We start from the raw sequence: 16,548 nt of genomic DNA, 5'->3' as shown, positions 1-16,548 counted from the left end.
ATAAGCTTTGTCTAAGCACTGTGCACTTGTGAGAGAAAGACAGAGGCGATTTCCGGCAAGACAGAGGCGATTTCCCGCAACACAGAGGCGATTTCCTGTGAGGGTGATTTCCGGCCAGAGCTCTCTCTCTCTCTCTCTCTCTCTCTCTCTCTCTCTCTCACACACACACACACACACACACATACACACACACGATTTCCAACTGGTCGCCGGTCTTAAACGGAGGAGAAGAAGGGGGGTCGACGACGTACGGATGGAGGAGATGACGGGAGACGGCGACGTACGGCTAGGGTTTTGTAATGATTTTTTTTTTGAAAAAGAATAATAAATTATTTTGTAATGTAATGAAAAAGAATTAAAAAAATAACAAAATCAAAAAAAATAACAATTGTTATTAATTGTAATGAAAAAGAATAATAAATTAAAAAAGAATAATTATTAATGAAAAAAATAACAATTGTTGATTATTGATATTATTTAAGAAAGAATAATAAATTAAAAAAATAACAATTAATTGATAATGGAAAAAAATAATTTATTTCATTAAGCAATTGCTACAATAACACTTCCATTACATAATTTATTTGATTAAATAACAACAAGAATAATTTATTTGATTAAGCAATTAATTGATAATAATTAATTTATAATGGAAAAAATTGCTACAATAACACTTCCATTACATTTTTATCAAATGGATCAATTTTTATATTAGTTAATACTAATTAATACTAATTATATTAAATGAAAAAAATTATAATGATACTATTTGATACTATTATTAATTTTAGTATTAATTGATGGTAATTAAGCCATTAATTGACACCTAATTCATTTATAATGAAAAAATGAAAAAAATTATACTAATTGATACTATTTTTAATTTTAGTATTAATTGATACTAATTAAGTTATTAATTGACACTAATTAATTTGTAATGAAAAAATAAAAAAAAAATATACTAATTGATACTATTATTAATTTTAGTATTAATTTATGGTAATTAAGCCATTAATTGAGACCTAATTCATTTATACTAAAAAATGAAAAAAATTATATTAACTTTTGTAAAACTAATTATATTAATTTTTATTAATGAAATATTTTTTTTAAAATTAAAACTGAAAAAATGAAAAAATAATCATTTTTATATCATATGAGGGCAAAAAGAACAATTACACAGTAAAAAGTTATTTCGCAGCTTATTAACCAAATACTACTCTGCTGCTTAAATTCATAATCTCACAGTTGCACCAAACAGGTTAACAGCTTATATTCACAGCTATAAGCCATAATCTGTTAAGCTATAATCTATAATCACTTTTCCACAGCTCTACCAAACGGGCCTTATGTCTGATGTTACAAGGAGCTTGGCCTTCATCGAGATGATTTGGAGCAGTCGAACAGCCCAATGGTCGGGTTCAATAGAACGCCGACATGGCCCCTGGGAGCAATAAATTTGGAGGTGTAAGCAAGCACCAGGAAGGTAAGCATAGAGTTTATAGTAATTGACACTCTCTCCCCTTATAATGTTATCTTGGAAAGGCCATGGTTGTACGCAATGAAGGTTGTTCCCTCAATGCTGCACCAACTGTTGCGGTTCTCAACAGAGCATGGAATTGAAAAAGTTAGAGGGGATCAGGTACAGGTAAAAAATTATTCTATGGCAGCAATGAAATCCACTTGCAATATGTGAGAGATAGAAACAATAGAAATTGAAGACGAAGACATGGAAGTTATAGATGATGTCGGCAAAGAGCCTGCTGAGAAAAGTGAGGAAGCCTTGAAGAAAATTCTGGTTCAAGAAGGGGATGAAGAGCACTTCTTCTTTCTTAGCTCAGGCTTGGCCAAGGATGAAGAAAGGGAGTTGGAAGCTTTCTTACAGGCCAACATAGAAGTATTTGCCTGGACGCCATACGAGATGACATGCATTGATCCTGAGGTTACATGCCATATGCTCAATGTAAACAAGTCAGCTAAACCAGTCATCCAGCGAGCGATGAGGCCGACGTTGATGCATGTTGAGGCAGCTGAGAAGAAAGTAGACAAATTGCTGGAAGCCAAAGCCATTTGCGATGTGAACTACCCTACTTGGTTGTCCAACACTGTGGTAGTGAAAAAGAAGAATAACAAGTGAAGGGTTTGTTTCGATTTCACCAGCCTGAATAAGGCTTGCCCGAAAGACTATTTTCCACTGCCCAAGATTGATCAGTTAATAGATACCACTTCAGGACACGGAAGGGTGAGCTTCCAGGATGCTTATAGAGGATACCACCGGATAGCAATGTGTCCCCTTGATGAGGAGAAGACTACATTTATCACCCCAAAAGGGCTGTAATGCTACAGAGTGATGCCTTTCGGGTTAAAAAATACAGGAGCAACCTACAAGAGGTTAGTGACCAAAATGTTTAGACATTTGATTGGCAAGACAGTAGAAGTGTACATTGATGACATGGTCATGAAGACCAAAGAACCTGGGAATCATTTGGCCGACTTGAAGGCGGTTTTTGATATCCTAAGAACATATCGGCTCCGACTCAATGCTTTGAAATGCTCATTAGGAGTCGGGTTTGGAAAGTTTCTGGGATACTTGGTCACTAGAAGGGACATTAAAGCAAATCCAAATCAAATCAAGGCCATTGACTTGAAAAGCCTGACATCCGTAAAACAAGTGCAGATGTTGACTGGAAGGGTTGCAGCCCTGAACAGGTTTATCAACCGAAGTTCTGATAAGAGTAAACCATTTTTTAGTTTGTTAAAAAAGGCCACAGATTTTTTGTGGACAGAGGAGTGCAAAGTCGCCTTGGCCTACTTAAAAAAATACCTGACAATAGCTCTGGTCTTGTCAAATCCAATTCCTGGAGAAGAATTGTTTCTATACTTGGTAGTTTCAGAGCACGCAGTGAGTGCAGTGGTAATCAAAGAAGAGAAAAGAGAACAAATGGCAGTATGCTATGTAAGTAAAACCCTAGCAAATGTAGGGACTAGGTACTTACCACTGGAAAAGTTGACACTAGCCTTACTGATGGCTTCAAAAAAATGAATCACTACTTCTAAGCCCACAAGATTGTGGTACTGACTAAGCATCCTTTGAAGTCCCTATTGCAGCAAGGAGATCTAATAGGTAGGGTAGCCAGATGGGCAGTAGTGTTATGCCAATATAACTTAGAGTTTAGGCCCAGAACAACAATTAAGGACCAGATTCTGGCCGACTTTGTGGCTGAGTTCACCCCTGGTGCCATTCCGCGTTGGACTCCGGTGAGCCAAGGTTTGGGATGTCCAGTGGAGCAAGAAAAAACCCAACTGGGGCCCAAGAACCCCACTCAAGCAAAACAGAAGAAAGAAGAGAAACCAAAGCCCTGCGACATCTACATCGGCGATTCCTTTCGCTTGCTTGTTGATGGAAGTTTAAATCGTCAAGGAGCGGGGGCAGGAGTAGTGCTAGTATCGCCAGATAGGCGAATGTTAGAGCAGTCTATTCGTTTGGAGTTCAAGGCCTCAAACAATGAAGCAGAGTATGAGGCACTAATCGCAGGGTTGAAGTTAGCAGCATCAATGGAGGCCAATGAGGTGGTAGTCTTCTGTGACTCCCAACTTATTGTGAATCAGGCAACATGCGAGTATGCAGCCCGAGATAAAAGAATGATAGCCTATGTCAAAGAAGTTGTTAGACTGCTAGCATTGTTCCAGGATTGCCGGCTACAGTAGGTTAACCGAGATGATAATAGTCATGCTAATGCCTTGGCTAACTTGGCTAGTGCAATGAAATCAGGGGAGGCAAGGACAATAATGGTTGATTATTTGTCAGGCCCAAGTGTGGAACCACTACTTACAGAGTACAAAGCAATGCGTGTGGAGATGGGTCCAAGTTGGATGGATGCAATAGTGATGTTCCTTAGGATGGCAAGCTACTGTGACAACCCTCACCACTAATTAGTGTTAAACTGTGATTGAGCATGATAAGTAATTGAGTAAGATGAAATTTTGAATTGATTGCATGAGTATATTGCTTTAAATTCATTTCTATCTATTTGATTACTGAACGATATGCTCGTGTTTTTACTTCGAATTGCGAATTGGAAGCCTTATCGGTGACCGAATCAGAAATTGATTAGTGTTTTATACTAGTTAGAATTTATGTGATTTTATGGTAGGTTTAATTAAAATTTGATTTGCAATGACTAAATTGATTAAATTAGATTAAATAAAGTTAAATTGCATCAACTTGAGTTATTTGCATTTATGCCATTGAGTGGGTAATCCTAGGCTAAGTCCTCTCCACTTCATGCACGTTTGACATAACATTTCTTCAGCCACTTTCCTAGATTAAACCGAGAGAGAGAGAGAGAGAGAGAGAGAGAGAGAGTGAGAGTTGGGAGAAAAGAGTTGATTCAACAAGTTTGGCTTGGAACTTAAGAGAATTTGAAAGAGAATTGAAGGAGAATTGTACATTAGGCTCTTACACCTAGAATTCAAGACTTAAGATAGGGAATTCAACCTCCTAATTGTGAACTTAAGTTGTTTCTTGCATGGTTCATGGAAATTTGGTGATTAGAGTCAAGAATTGACTTAAAGAGTTGATTTGAGTAGCTAATTCATGCATGCATGTACATATTCTTGAAATTGAGATTGTTTTCATGAGAATTTCAACATGCATGTCCACATTTTGGTTGTAGTCCATGAATTCACCATGTTTTGGAGTTCAAACTTGCATTTGGTTATGTTTTGGAGCATTGAAATTCATTAGAACACTTGCATGTTATGTTCTTGCTTAGTTCATGAAAGTTTCTTTGAAATTTGTAGTCAATTGACTTACCTTTGGGCTTTGATTTTACAAATTGATCTTCAAAAAATGTTATATTGTTGGCTTTCAAGTGTTTTTCAGAAAATTGGCCCAAAAGGTTGAGTTTTGATGTGTTGAATGCTTGGTTTGAGCCTTGAAGGTAAATCTGGAAAACCCAGAATTCGGCTTCCTCGCTCGAGCGAAGAATTCCACGCTCGAGCGACCATCTTTTGTTCAGAGCTCTGCTCAAGCGAAGGAATTTTGGATCAAGCGTAGATTGCAAGCTCTCAGGTTTTTGGTGCACGCAGATGCACGCTCGAGCGATGAGACCTATGCTCGAGCGAAGAGCTGTGTCTCACGCTCGAGCGAGTATCGAGCGGAGATTTTCAACAACCAGTACTTTTGCATTTTTACAAACCGCTCGAGCGAAGGTGTTTACGCTCGAGCGGCCCCACTGTTTTGGCAAGCTCACTCGAGCGAAGAAAGTCACGCTCGAACGAGACCCCTGTTTTCAGCAAATTTTGAAAAATGTTTTAAAGTGCATCTTTGCATCCTCATTCCATCCTAGGCCTATGAGGATAATGCTATAGGACCACACCGAGTCAAGATAGGGGCTAAGTTATTGATTCCCCAGTGTGTGACTTAGTGTGTGTTCATTCTGTAACTGTGTAGGGTTGGCATCTGAGGACGCTCATTAGCCTATCTGTAGCCCAGTGCTCTGTGAGTAACAATGTTGTAAAGATATGTTCAAATACATTTATTACTGAATGATTGACTATACCGCTTTTTGAAATGATATTACTTACTGGATGAATGTTTATCCTATTTGTAAACTATATTTGTGGCATCCATAGCAACTTACTATTACTGTACTGTTACTACTACTGTTACGAAGATCTCTGTCAGTTCCATTGTTTGGAACTACTACTGTTTACTGTTATGATGGCCATCAACCGACTGTTCGGTCTGTCAAGACCTACTGTACTGTTTTGCTACTGGACGTACCACATATGACTATTATGGTTTCTAAATAACTGATTTACTGATAAAATTGACTGTTTTAATTACTGAAAGGACATTCATTCTTAATCCCTTTACGCATATGTTATTCACTGGGCTTTAGCTCAGTATTTATATTTATATGTAGGTGTCCAGGCACCGGACTGAAGCTAGGAGCGTCGGGCTAAGCTCCCGTTTTGTCAAAGCCAACCATTGTGCCTCACCTCGAGATTCCGAATACGTTAAAGCCAAGGCTATTTCGGGGTGTTTTAGATCTACCCCCTTTTGTCTCTGTTTTGTATTAACTGAACAAGACTCGACTGTACAGTTATAGTTAGGGATTTGGTCCCTAATCTGGACGTTGTGTTTATGTCACATGTATATATGTTTTGACTCCGAATGTGGCTTGTTTATAAAAGTCTTTTTGCATTCAGATTGTCACAGCTCATTGGACATTCTTTCTATTACTGTTTGACTTCCGCCAGCCCCTTACTCTATATTACTATTATTACTGTTAAGCAGGCCTTTGGTAATCACGAATTATTGGCCGATTACAATGCTAAACCCAAAGGGGCAGGTCTGGGTCGTGACAGCTACCAAATGATCGAAAAAAGGCACATAAGACTAGATTGAAGTCGGCCAGGTTCAGTCTAACAACCGATGGCCATCTCTACAGGAGATCCTTCGCTGGTCCCTTTTTGAGATGTGTGCATCCCTCCCAGGTTGAAGACTTCTTGTATAAAATACACGAAGGGGTATGTGGAAGCCATGCTAGGGGTAGATTACTTGCTCATTGGGCCATTACTCAAGGGTACTGGTGGCCCTACGTGTAGAAGGATGCTGAAGCTTATGTCAGAAAGTGCGAGAAGTGTCAAAGGTTTGCACCTTTGATACATCAGCCAGTAGTAGATTTGAACCCAGTATCCAGCCCTTGGCCATTTATCCAGTGGGGCATGGATCTTGTTGGACAACTGCCCCAAGCAACCGAACAAAGGAAGTTTCTGCTAGTAACAACTGATTACTTCATGAAGTGGGTAGAAGCTGAACCCCTTGCGAAGATTCGAGATATTGATGTGAAGAATTTCATATGGAAGAACATCATCACCAGGTTTGGGATCCCAAGAGCAATAATAGCAGACAGTGGTACACAGTTTGACGGTAAGCTAATCAAAAGCTTCTGTGCAAAGTACAAAATCAAGAACTACTACTCCACTCCAAGTTTCCCTCGGAGAAATGGTCAGGCTGAAGCATCTAATAAGACTATCTTGGATAGGATCAAGAAAATGCTAGAAGCAACAAAAGGGAAGTGGGTGAAAGAGTTGCCCATTGTGCTTTGGGCATATCAGACTACGCCGAGAAAATCAACTAGGGAGTCACCTTTTGCCATGGCTTATGGCATTGAAGCAGTTGTCCCATTGAAAGTCGGCATCCCTGGGATCAGAACCCAAGGAGTGGAGAATGAGACTAATGAGGCACTTTTGGCCCGAGATTTGGACCTACTGGAGCAGAGAAGAGAGAGTAACAATTATGTTGGGGGCATACCAACAACAACGTGTTAAGGCTTACAACAAAAAGGTCAACCCAAGAGAGTTCAAGGTTAGGGACCTCGTCCTAAGAAAAGTTGTCAGCAACAAGAAGGATCCTAGGGAGGGCAAGCTTGGCCCAAATTTGGAGGGCCTTTATAGAATCATCTCGATTGCCGGCAATGGAGCATATCTGCTTGAAGATATTGACGGCAAAGAGTTGCCAAGACCTTGGAACACTTGTAACTTGAAGTTTTTTTATCATTAGTTTTTTGTTTTTTTAAGTTTATTGGTTAAAGTAATAATAAAATGCTAGTTTGATTTTTATGATTTTGAAATTTGTGCGATAGGACCGACAAGTCCTATGACAATGTTTCTAAATGAAACATAACGAATAACTTAGACTTATTATATGGCAGAGTTGAATTATACTTGTATATAATAAAGTTGAACTAAGTTGACGATGTTTCTGAATGAAGAATGACGAATAACTTAAACTTATTATATGGCAGAGTTGAATTATACTTGCATATAATAGAGTTGAACTAAGTTGGCGATGTTTCCGAATGAAACATGACGAATAACTTAGGCTTATTATATGGCAATTATACTTGCATATACTAGAGTTGAACTAAGTTGAATTAACCTAGGCTTGCCATGTTGGCAGAGTTAAACTCATAATGGAACTAAAGTCGATAAACAAACTGTAGACACCTCATTTTTTACTATCCTCAAGACTCGAATGTCATCACTTGTGCATTTGATGATTATGATTGCATGTGTTCGTTTTGAGTGCTCGAAGTTCTCGGTGGAGTGCCTTACCTTTGAGCCTTGAAACCTTATCTGTTTTGTGCTTGGTTTTGGACCAATTCTTGTTGTTTTTGAGTCTGGAACCTTTTGGCGACCTGTCGACCAGCACCATGGGCTGTCGGCCATGGGTGATGGTTGTCAGCCAGAGGTGTGGCGGCAACCAATGCCTTTTTCTAGTTATTTGTTGACAATTGTGCCAGCTATTAGCACAATAAGCTGCATCTCCCTCCACGTGTATGGTGAGATGTTCTCAAGTTTAGAGGGTGTTTTTCTATAAATATGGGGGTTCCTCCCCCATTTTGAGAGGTTAGTAATTTTGAAGCAAAATTCGCCCTCTTTCTTTAGATTTTTCTCTCTCTCTCTTGCAAATTTGTGTGTGTATGCTTGGTTTCTCTATACTTTTGCCTATACCTCCTAAACCAAATCTCCTTCTCTTTGAGCTGAGGTTCCTTGAGACATGTTTTGAGCTCTAGCAAGTGGTTTTAGCTTGGATTTATGCCTAGAGTTATTCTTTGCTTCAAGAGGTAGTTTGTTTGCTTTGTTCACTTGTTTAGTATACTTGTTTTCTCATCTTTTTAAATTGTTTTGAGGCTGGTTTTGAAACATAAAAAACTCCGTTTTTGTGTCTCAAAAGTGGTGGTTTGAGCCTTTTTTTTAGTTAGGAGTGGTTCACTCTTCTTGCTTCTTTGCTTGTATAGCTTTTGTGCTCTTCTTTCATCACTATCAAATCAACTTTTTTGGGCCTTTTAACCATTGAATTTTAGAGTATTTTCAGTGGCCAAAACCTTGTTTTGAAGTCCAAAATTGGAGGGGTTAGCCTCCCATTCTCATGTCTTGTTTGCATGCCTAGTTAGCTTTACATGTTAGCATGTTTTTTTAACTTAACTTAGCTAAAGTCCAGCATATTTTTGCTTCTGAAATAACCTGTTTTAGCTTTGTTTTGGGCTGGTTAACTTGTTTGAGTCTTGTTTTGCATAGTTGTAGTGTTAATTCCTTCACCAGTTTAGTGTTTTAAGGCTTTAACTAGCATTGGTGTGAGTTGGTTGCATGTTTTTAGTGCTTTTATCACTCAATTTCAGCACATACAATCTTTGCAACCTCCCTCATTTCTTCACTTTTTCATTTGTTTTGAGGGTTGTTTCAACCTTACAATTGTTTAAGCTTGAAGTTGAGACTCATGTTTAATGGTTTAATCCTCTTTTGAGGGTTCATTACTAACGGCATAAAGCTTCCCTCATGCCTTGAACTATCCCTTGTTTGACACTTCCCTCCCTTTAGAGGACTTCCCACCAATGGACTTAATTAGTTAAAGAATGGATTGGTAAGTTAAAATGAGTAAACAAAATTGGTAAGTAAAAAGTGTGCAAGATAAGCATTCTTTGTGTTGCATTGCATGTCACGACCCGCTCCCCGTACCCAAGAGTTAAGTATCGTGATGGCCAGTAACTGATGTAACCTCCGACCAATTCATAAACAAATCAATAAATGCGAGCAGAAGTAATATTTAAATAAGGGTACCAAAATAATTATTGGAGCTTCTATTTTTACTACAAAACATATTGACCAAAAAGGCCGATATTTACATAGAAAAATATTATAAAAGTGTTGTGTGTGTCTATTCCGCAACCTCGCGTCTAAGACTTTCCAAAGGTATTTCTGAATTGTATTGGTTCCTGAAAATTGGTAAACAACTATAAGCACATGGCAGAGTGAGAAATATTATACCAAGAGTATAAGGGACACGAAATAACCATGGACAATTAATTAGGCCAAAACATTTATATAACTTAGTTTAGTACATAAATCATTTGAGTAGCAAAAACGGGAATACATGTATTATATAAATAGATAACCATAACCACGGTACAGAACAGAACAGAGCAGAGGTCACAGAAGTGACAGTTAGAACAGAGGTATGGATTCAAGAGGTTCTACAGGTGGCTCCCACGATAGTGTAGCACTTAGCTCCGCACAACACTTTGGTCCGCACAGAACAGAGGTACGGATTCAAGAGGTGGCTCGTACGGATTCTAGAGGTGGCTCCCAATATAGTGTAGCACTTAGCTCCACACAACACTTTGGTCCGCACAAAACAGAGGTCAATGGATCAGAGGGCCACAAAGTAACCAAACAGATGCCAATGGTTATTTAAGTCCCCCAAGGCGTGGGACTCCCGTGGTGGTACTTACAAAACATAATTGTTTATAAGGTCATAGTCAAATATTCTTTAAAATATAAACAGACATATCCATGGGTTTCTTTTTAAGCAAATAGGGTTCAGAAATAAAACCACATAACTGAAACCTTTATAAAACATAACTTTTATTAATATACTAATAAAACATAATTTGTGTAAAACAGATTTTGGTAAGTCAAAACATACATAAAATATATTTTGGTGACTCAAGGTATAATATAACTCACTTTAACTTTAATACCTTACTCTTTCTTTCCACTATCAAAAACTCTTTCAACTTCCTTATCTTTTTTTTCCTTTTTCTTCTCTTTCTTTCTCTTTTCTTTCTTCTTTCTTTTCTTTTTTCCTTTTAAGCAAATAGGGTTCAGAAATAAAACCACGTAACTGAAACATTTATAAAACATAACTTTTATTAATATACTAATAAAACATAACTTGTGTAAAACAGATTTTGGTAAGTCAAAACATACATAAAATACATTTTGGTGACTCAAGGTATAATATAACTCACCTTAACTTTAATACCTTACTCTTTCTTTCCACTATCAAAAACTCTTTCAACTTTCTTATCTTTTTTTTCCTTTTTCTTCTCTTTCTTTCCTTTCTTTCTCTTTTCTTTCTTCTTTCTTTTCTTTTCTTCTTTTCTTTCCTCTCCTCTCCAGTGAACGTCTCCTCATTTTATAGGGAGGAGAGACGAGTACGTGGCCTCCACGTGGCTCAGACATCGCTTTCGCTCAGATTTAATTCATAATTATATAGATTCATTCTTATCCTTAATAGATATTTAAGATAATTACCTTTTGACCCAATATTTTAATATAATTATATAAATTAATTAATTCTTAATTAAATTACACATTATCATATATCAATAGAAAATTAATTATTTATTTTAGTACCACACCTATTATTATTATTATTATTATTATTATTATTATTTATATTATCTATATTATTATTATTTATATTTTGACCCCTAAACTTTTAAATAATTATATTATTTTACAAAATCACGCATAATAATATATAATAAATTATATATTTTCCGAACTGAGATTAAATAATATTAGTATAAATTCTACAGAATAATTAAAAATCTGGGTTGTTATATTGTATGTGTTCAAATCAGACGTTAATTTGAACACAAGGCAAATAGAACATTTCATACTCAAAGTGATGAAATGTGTCATTTTCCTAAGTCACCATTGCCCTTGATCATGTATGATAGGGTGATGGTCATTTTGGTCTTGTTTATGCATTTATTGAACTTGTACAAACTTGGTCCCTTAGCCATCATGCATGGAAATTGCTTGATTGATGGTTTGAGGGCCAAGAGTTTCTCTCATTTGAGCTTATGTAATGATAAGGAGGGTAAACAGTACATACAACCTGTGAGAATACACTGTTTTACTCTGTTTTGCTCTCTGTTGCAGCATGGAAGTGTGAACTAACAGTGGTCAACCGGCCACCATTGGTAGCCAACCGGTCCCTTGTCCCCCTTATCGGCCATCAATGACTTTTGCACAGCGTGTTCTTGAGGTGGAGCAGAGGTGTTCTGGAAGTTGGAAGAATTTTCAGTGATCAAATATGTGCAAACAAAGGCTACAACAACAAAACGATGACTTTTTCGTGTGAAAGATCAAGCATGCATGCATTCCTCGCTTCCCGGGATCAGCTAGTTAGTTTAATTAGCTTTAGATCAAACATGTATTGTAATTAATTAGTTGTACCTAATTAAGTGTTTTCAATAATTAGTTAGTTTAACTAGTTATTCATTTTCGGTTTGTAATAATTAATTAGCTAGAACAGTTAATTAATTTGGTTTGTAATAATTAGTTAGCTGAATTAGCGTAGCTAGTTGGTTAGTTTATTCATTTGGACCCTCCTTCGCGAGGGCGTAATGTTGTAATAAGTGTGCGTGCGTGTGTATGTCTTCCCGTCTTTCTCCCTTTTATTTAATCACTTTTAATGGTTAGATTAGGGACATGTTTTAATTAGCATATCGCATGCTTGCATCCATTCATTTGTCTTGCATGCACCGAGACTCGGCGCATCATTCAAACTGTATCGCTATTTTAATATATTCTTTGAATACGTGTTTAATCACATGTTGTTCAAAATTATTCATATGCCATATTAGTAGTCGAGCCTATTAATTGCATTATTGCATGTGTTGCATTAGACACTTAACATAGTTAGGATCGTGCATCTTTCTAACTAGTTTCTATTTTGGCTTGGAGTACTAGGTGAGTCTTTACGCTTTAGCATACTTGCATGAGTGTAATTGCCATGTTGCCATGCCTAGCATGCTTACCATGAGGCTATGTGCTGAAATGCTAAACTACATGAATGCCTGTGGATGAAGGCTTGTTGTTTGAATTGGAACGATTCAACGAATGTGCGTTTTAAGCCCATTTTGTTGTGGCAAATCATGTTTTAAGCCCGCTATGTTTGGTGGCAAATCTGCATCTTTAAGCCCACTTGACCTGTCAAATTCAAACCATTTTTTAGAACAAACATGAGTTGAATTGTTCCAAATTGAGCAAACTAGTCTATACTTACTTGTGCGCATCACATAGTAAAACTAGTTTAATAATCGGAACAAGAACACATAATATTTGTAAAAATCATATCATGATTAGTAGAGGCCGATCTTTGTTCGGGCGAGCGGGGGTGCTCATTTCATGACCTTCCCCTCTCGTACCCAAGTTCCCGAGCCGAGGCAACTTTGGTGATGACGAACACGTGGCCTTTGGCACGAGTCAGGGTTTCCTAAATTTCCCCAAAAATAAAATATTTAGGTGGCGACTCTGTATCTGGCAAAGCAGTCCAATTTTGGCATTATTTGATTTAAAATTGATTTTTCAAAAATGTTTGCCGGATTTAGACTTTTTGGTGTTTATCAGTTTCACATTGCACTTATGAGACTAGATTCAGAACCACGGGAATTCAAACTGTGAGGCCATCTTTTCAAACCTTTCTAAAAGGCGGGGCGTGAAAAAAGGCAAGTCCACAGCTGGTGACTCCGCTGGGGATTTAGAGAACTTGACTCTAACTTATGATATGTTGTTTTATCTACACTTAAGTGTTTCTTTGCATTTGCATCGGTGCGCCTAAGTCACAGTGTTTTCCATCTGTTATTCGTGAACGATTTGTCGGAGGCTTGCTCGGAAAAGCTTGCTAAAAGGCTGACCGATTGCAGGCTCTACCACGATGAGAACACAACCCTTGGATCTGGACTACTACTGTACCGTTTGATCCTCCTTTCACTTCTCAGTGTTAGGTGTGAGAGGTATATTAGGTAGTCTTACTGAGATACTCTTTTTGACCAATCAGCCTAGTTGCATATCGGAAACCATAGAGACTGTTCCAAACTAGGACATGTTGCTCACCCGAATGTAGGAATTGTATGAAACTGCTTGTTTTGCATGGTGAATCCCTAGCTCCTGACGAAATCAGGACAGGGTAACCCTACCCCATCATAAGGGTGTTTTGGCTCTCACTTGTTTGATATGTGCTTTTAGAGTGAAACTCTGCAAGAATATATGTATCAGTTGCAAATCTGGGTATCAGTTTTAGGGCAGAAATTAATGTTGAGTACAGTTCTCCAGCTTATGATTACAACTATGTGTTGTTTGTGTTTGAGCCGAGGTGCTGTGCGGTTTCTGATTTTTATTTCTTTTTGCTTTATTTTCTTTTTGCAAGGTAGTCTTTCACCATTGCTTCTGACGATTCTGTTACCTCTAAGCACTCTGGACCCGAGTTAGAAAACTTTGCAGATCTGGGGATCTAGTCAGGGGACAACCAATGTTTGTTTCACTCTCGCCAGTTACAAGACGAAGGAGGATTAGGCAGAATTCACCAACCCAACAATCACATTTTGCTTTGCTTGTGCCCAATCAGGCCCAATCTTCTATTTCTACTCCAGACAGAGAGTATTTGCCAGTTTCGGTAGTTCAAAGTCCTCCAGTCAGCATGGAAAATGTGCTTCGTCAGCTCCAGTAAACCATTGAGACTTTGTAACTAAATGCTGCCCGCCAAGCTGAGACCACAACTCGCCAAACCGAGGTTGTAGCTCGCCAAACAGAAGTGATAGATAGACTTCAGCAACAACAACCACAACCAGCAGTAGCCTTTACATCCTATGCACCCCCAGCAGGAATTCCAGCACCCAGGGTCATAATCATTGTCCAAGAAAATGCGGGCATTCAGGCAGATCTGATCCTACCCCAGACTTCCAAGGCACTGGTTTGCCTGACGGAGGCGCCGTTTGAATTTGAGATCGACCCTACGACATTAAAGGTTAGCAAACTAGAAAAACTTTTCAAAGTGGCACAGGGCGTAAATTCAATCCCTGATATTGAGAACGGCTATACTATTCGGCAGTGACTTTGCCAAATAGATTCAAGATGTCGTATATAGACTGGTTTAACAGTTCTGGGGATCCTGTGGTCCATCTACGATTATTCTCTGACATCCTACAACCAATGGGTCTCACCAAACTATAGAAGTTGTTGCTTTTTGGCTGGACCCTATCGGGTATAGCAGCCATCTGGTATGCCAAGCTTAAAGACTCTGTGAAAAGAAACTGGGAGGAAATGGCCGAGGCCTTCATAGCATAGTACTCCTACAATACCCAGATCGAGGTCACTACTCGTGATCTCGAAGTGACTCGTCAAGAGCCGAGGGAAGGTTTCTTGGACTTTGTGACTCGATGGAGGGCCAAGGCCTCTATGATGACTATCCAGCCATCTGAAAAGGACCAAATCAGAATGGTGATCCGTAACTTGCAAGGAAGATTATTACAGAAGATGATAGTCTTGCATTTGTCTACTTTTGCTGAGTTTCACGAAATAGGGGTGCAAATAGAGGACGCAATGAAGCAGGGTCTGATAGACGACGAGAAGGAACAACCCAAAAAGTCCTTTGTACGCAGCTCCAATGCGTCTACGACTAGTGGCACTTCCACAAGGCCTTCGGATGTGAGCATGGTCACCACCACACCCAAGAGTGCCAACCCCTTTGCCGGCACATCCAATACAACTTCGCAAACCTCAAGCCATCAGGCCTGAGGCCAGAGGGTTTTCACCCCCGCTTTATATGTCCTTATACAAAGCCCTAGGGGTCCTGATCAAAAAAAGACATCTTAAGCCATTAGAATAACGCCCATTGCCCGATCCTCTCCCTCCAAAACACAACCCAGTCAAATACTGTGCTTTCCATCAACAGTATGGTCATGATACTGATCAGTGCTTCAGATTGCATCATGAGATTCAAGATCTCATTGACAATAAAGTGATAGCACCTCTCGAAAAACCCAATGTCACTACAAATTCTCTCCCACCACATAACCAAGCCCCTTCACCCCAGAAAATAAACCTCATCCATACACTGGCCATCCTTTATGACCCCAGTATATACATCACCCCCTCTCACCTACCTAACCCGGCGTTGTTCATCCCTAAGAGCACAGACTTGTGCATGATGAGCGCGTCCTCACTTTAACCAGAACCTGTGGTGGTGACAATGGAAGACGAAGGGAGGTTAGCCTTGGTGGAGAATGCCACTCCATTGCCCGAGGGCTTTGAGGAGTTATCTAGAGGGACATACGACCCGAGCTGCTATGTTGTGCCAATCAATCAAGCTAAGTTGGAAGTGGTGCTGCCGACCGAGACGGAGGTCAGTGTAGCTTGAGAGGATAGACCAAGTTAGGGATTAGATGATCTGGCCAACCTGGAAGAGGATATAGACAATTTGCAGTTCTTTGATGAGCAAGATCAAGGAGACGTGCACATTAACTGGTTTGATCTGAATGGGTTAACAGACAATTTTGGGTGGCTAAGTGATGAACCTGATATAGATGAGGGAACTGAATTGAAGCTTCAGGAACAAAAAGCGGGAACCGTTGCAATGGTCGGAATGACCAACAGGAAAGGGAAACTAGCGGAAGGCACTAGTAAAGAGCAATTGACTTAGGAACTAGGCATTGTTTGCACTGTACATACAGAACAAGAAGCCACGCTGGAGCGGTTTAGGCAGGAAATGAGTGAAAGTGATCAGAAAGCTATAATAGCACAATGCCCCGAGGCGAATGTTTCTGCTGAGGGAATGCTTAGACTGAACCGGACAATTACTTGTCGGTTGCTGGAGGAATGTGGTGGGAAGATGATGATCTGCATCTTGCCCACACTGATGAGGATTGGGGTGAGGGCCTTCCTGACAATACCTGGTATATG

General features: G+C 39.0%; 1 protein-coding gene across 1 annotated transcript; it reads left to right on the top strand.

The window, feature by feature from the left end:
- The first annotated feature begins 2,404 nt into the window (after positions 1–2,404).
- On the top strand, positions 2,405–7,341 carry LOC145822568 (uncharacterized). The gene is made up of 4 exons (XM_082919906.1): positions 2,405–2,956; positions 3,109–3,268; positions 3,422–3,609; positions 6,970–7,341. The coding sequence occupies exons 1-4, from the start codon at positions 2,405–2,407 to the stop codon at positions 7,339–7,341; spliced, it is 1,272 nt and encodes a 423-aa protein (XP_082776032.1).
- Positions 7,342–16,548: the final 9,207 nt, after the last annotated feature.

This window comes from Camellia sinensis, chromosome 1 (assembly GCF_055761805.1).
Source record: "Camellia sinensis isolate YWXY chromosome 1, ASM5576180v1, whole genome shotgun sequence".
NCBI lineage: Eukaryota > Viridiplantae > Streptophyta > Magnoliopsida > Ericales > Theaceae > Camellia > Camellia sinensis.
Note: the sequence above shows the minus strand (reverse complement) of the source record. Positions and strands in the feature narration are given on the sequence as shown.

Excerpts from the sequence above, each read along its gene's own strand:
- LOC145822568 (XM_082919906.1), top strand. The coding sequence starts at position 2,405 with ATGTTTAGACATTTGATTGGCAAGACAGTAGAAGTGTACATTGATGAC. Across the intron at positions 2,957-3,108 it reads AACAAATGGCAGTATGCTAT|CAAGGAGATCTAATAGGTAG; the intron begins GTAAGTAAAACC and ends TCCCTATTGCAG. Across the intron at positions 3,269-3,421 it reads TTGGACTCCGGTGAGCCAAG|GAGCGGGGGCAGGAGTAGTG; the intron begins GTTTGGGATGTC and ends TAAATCGTCAAG.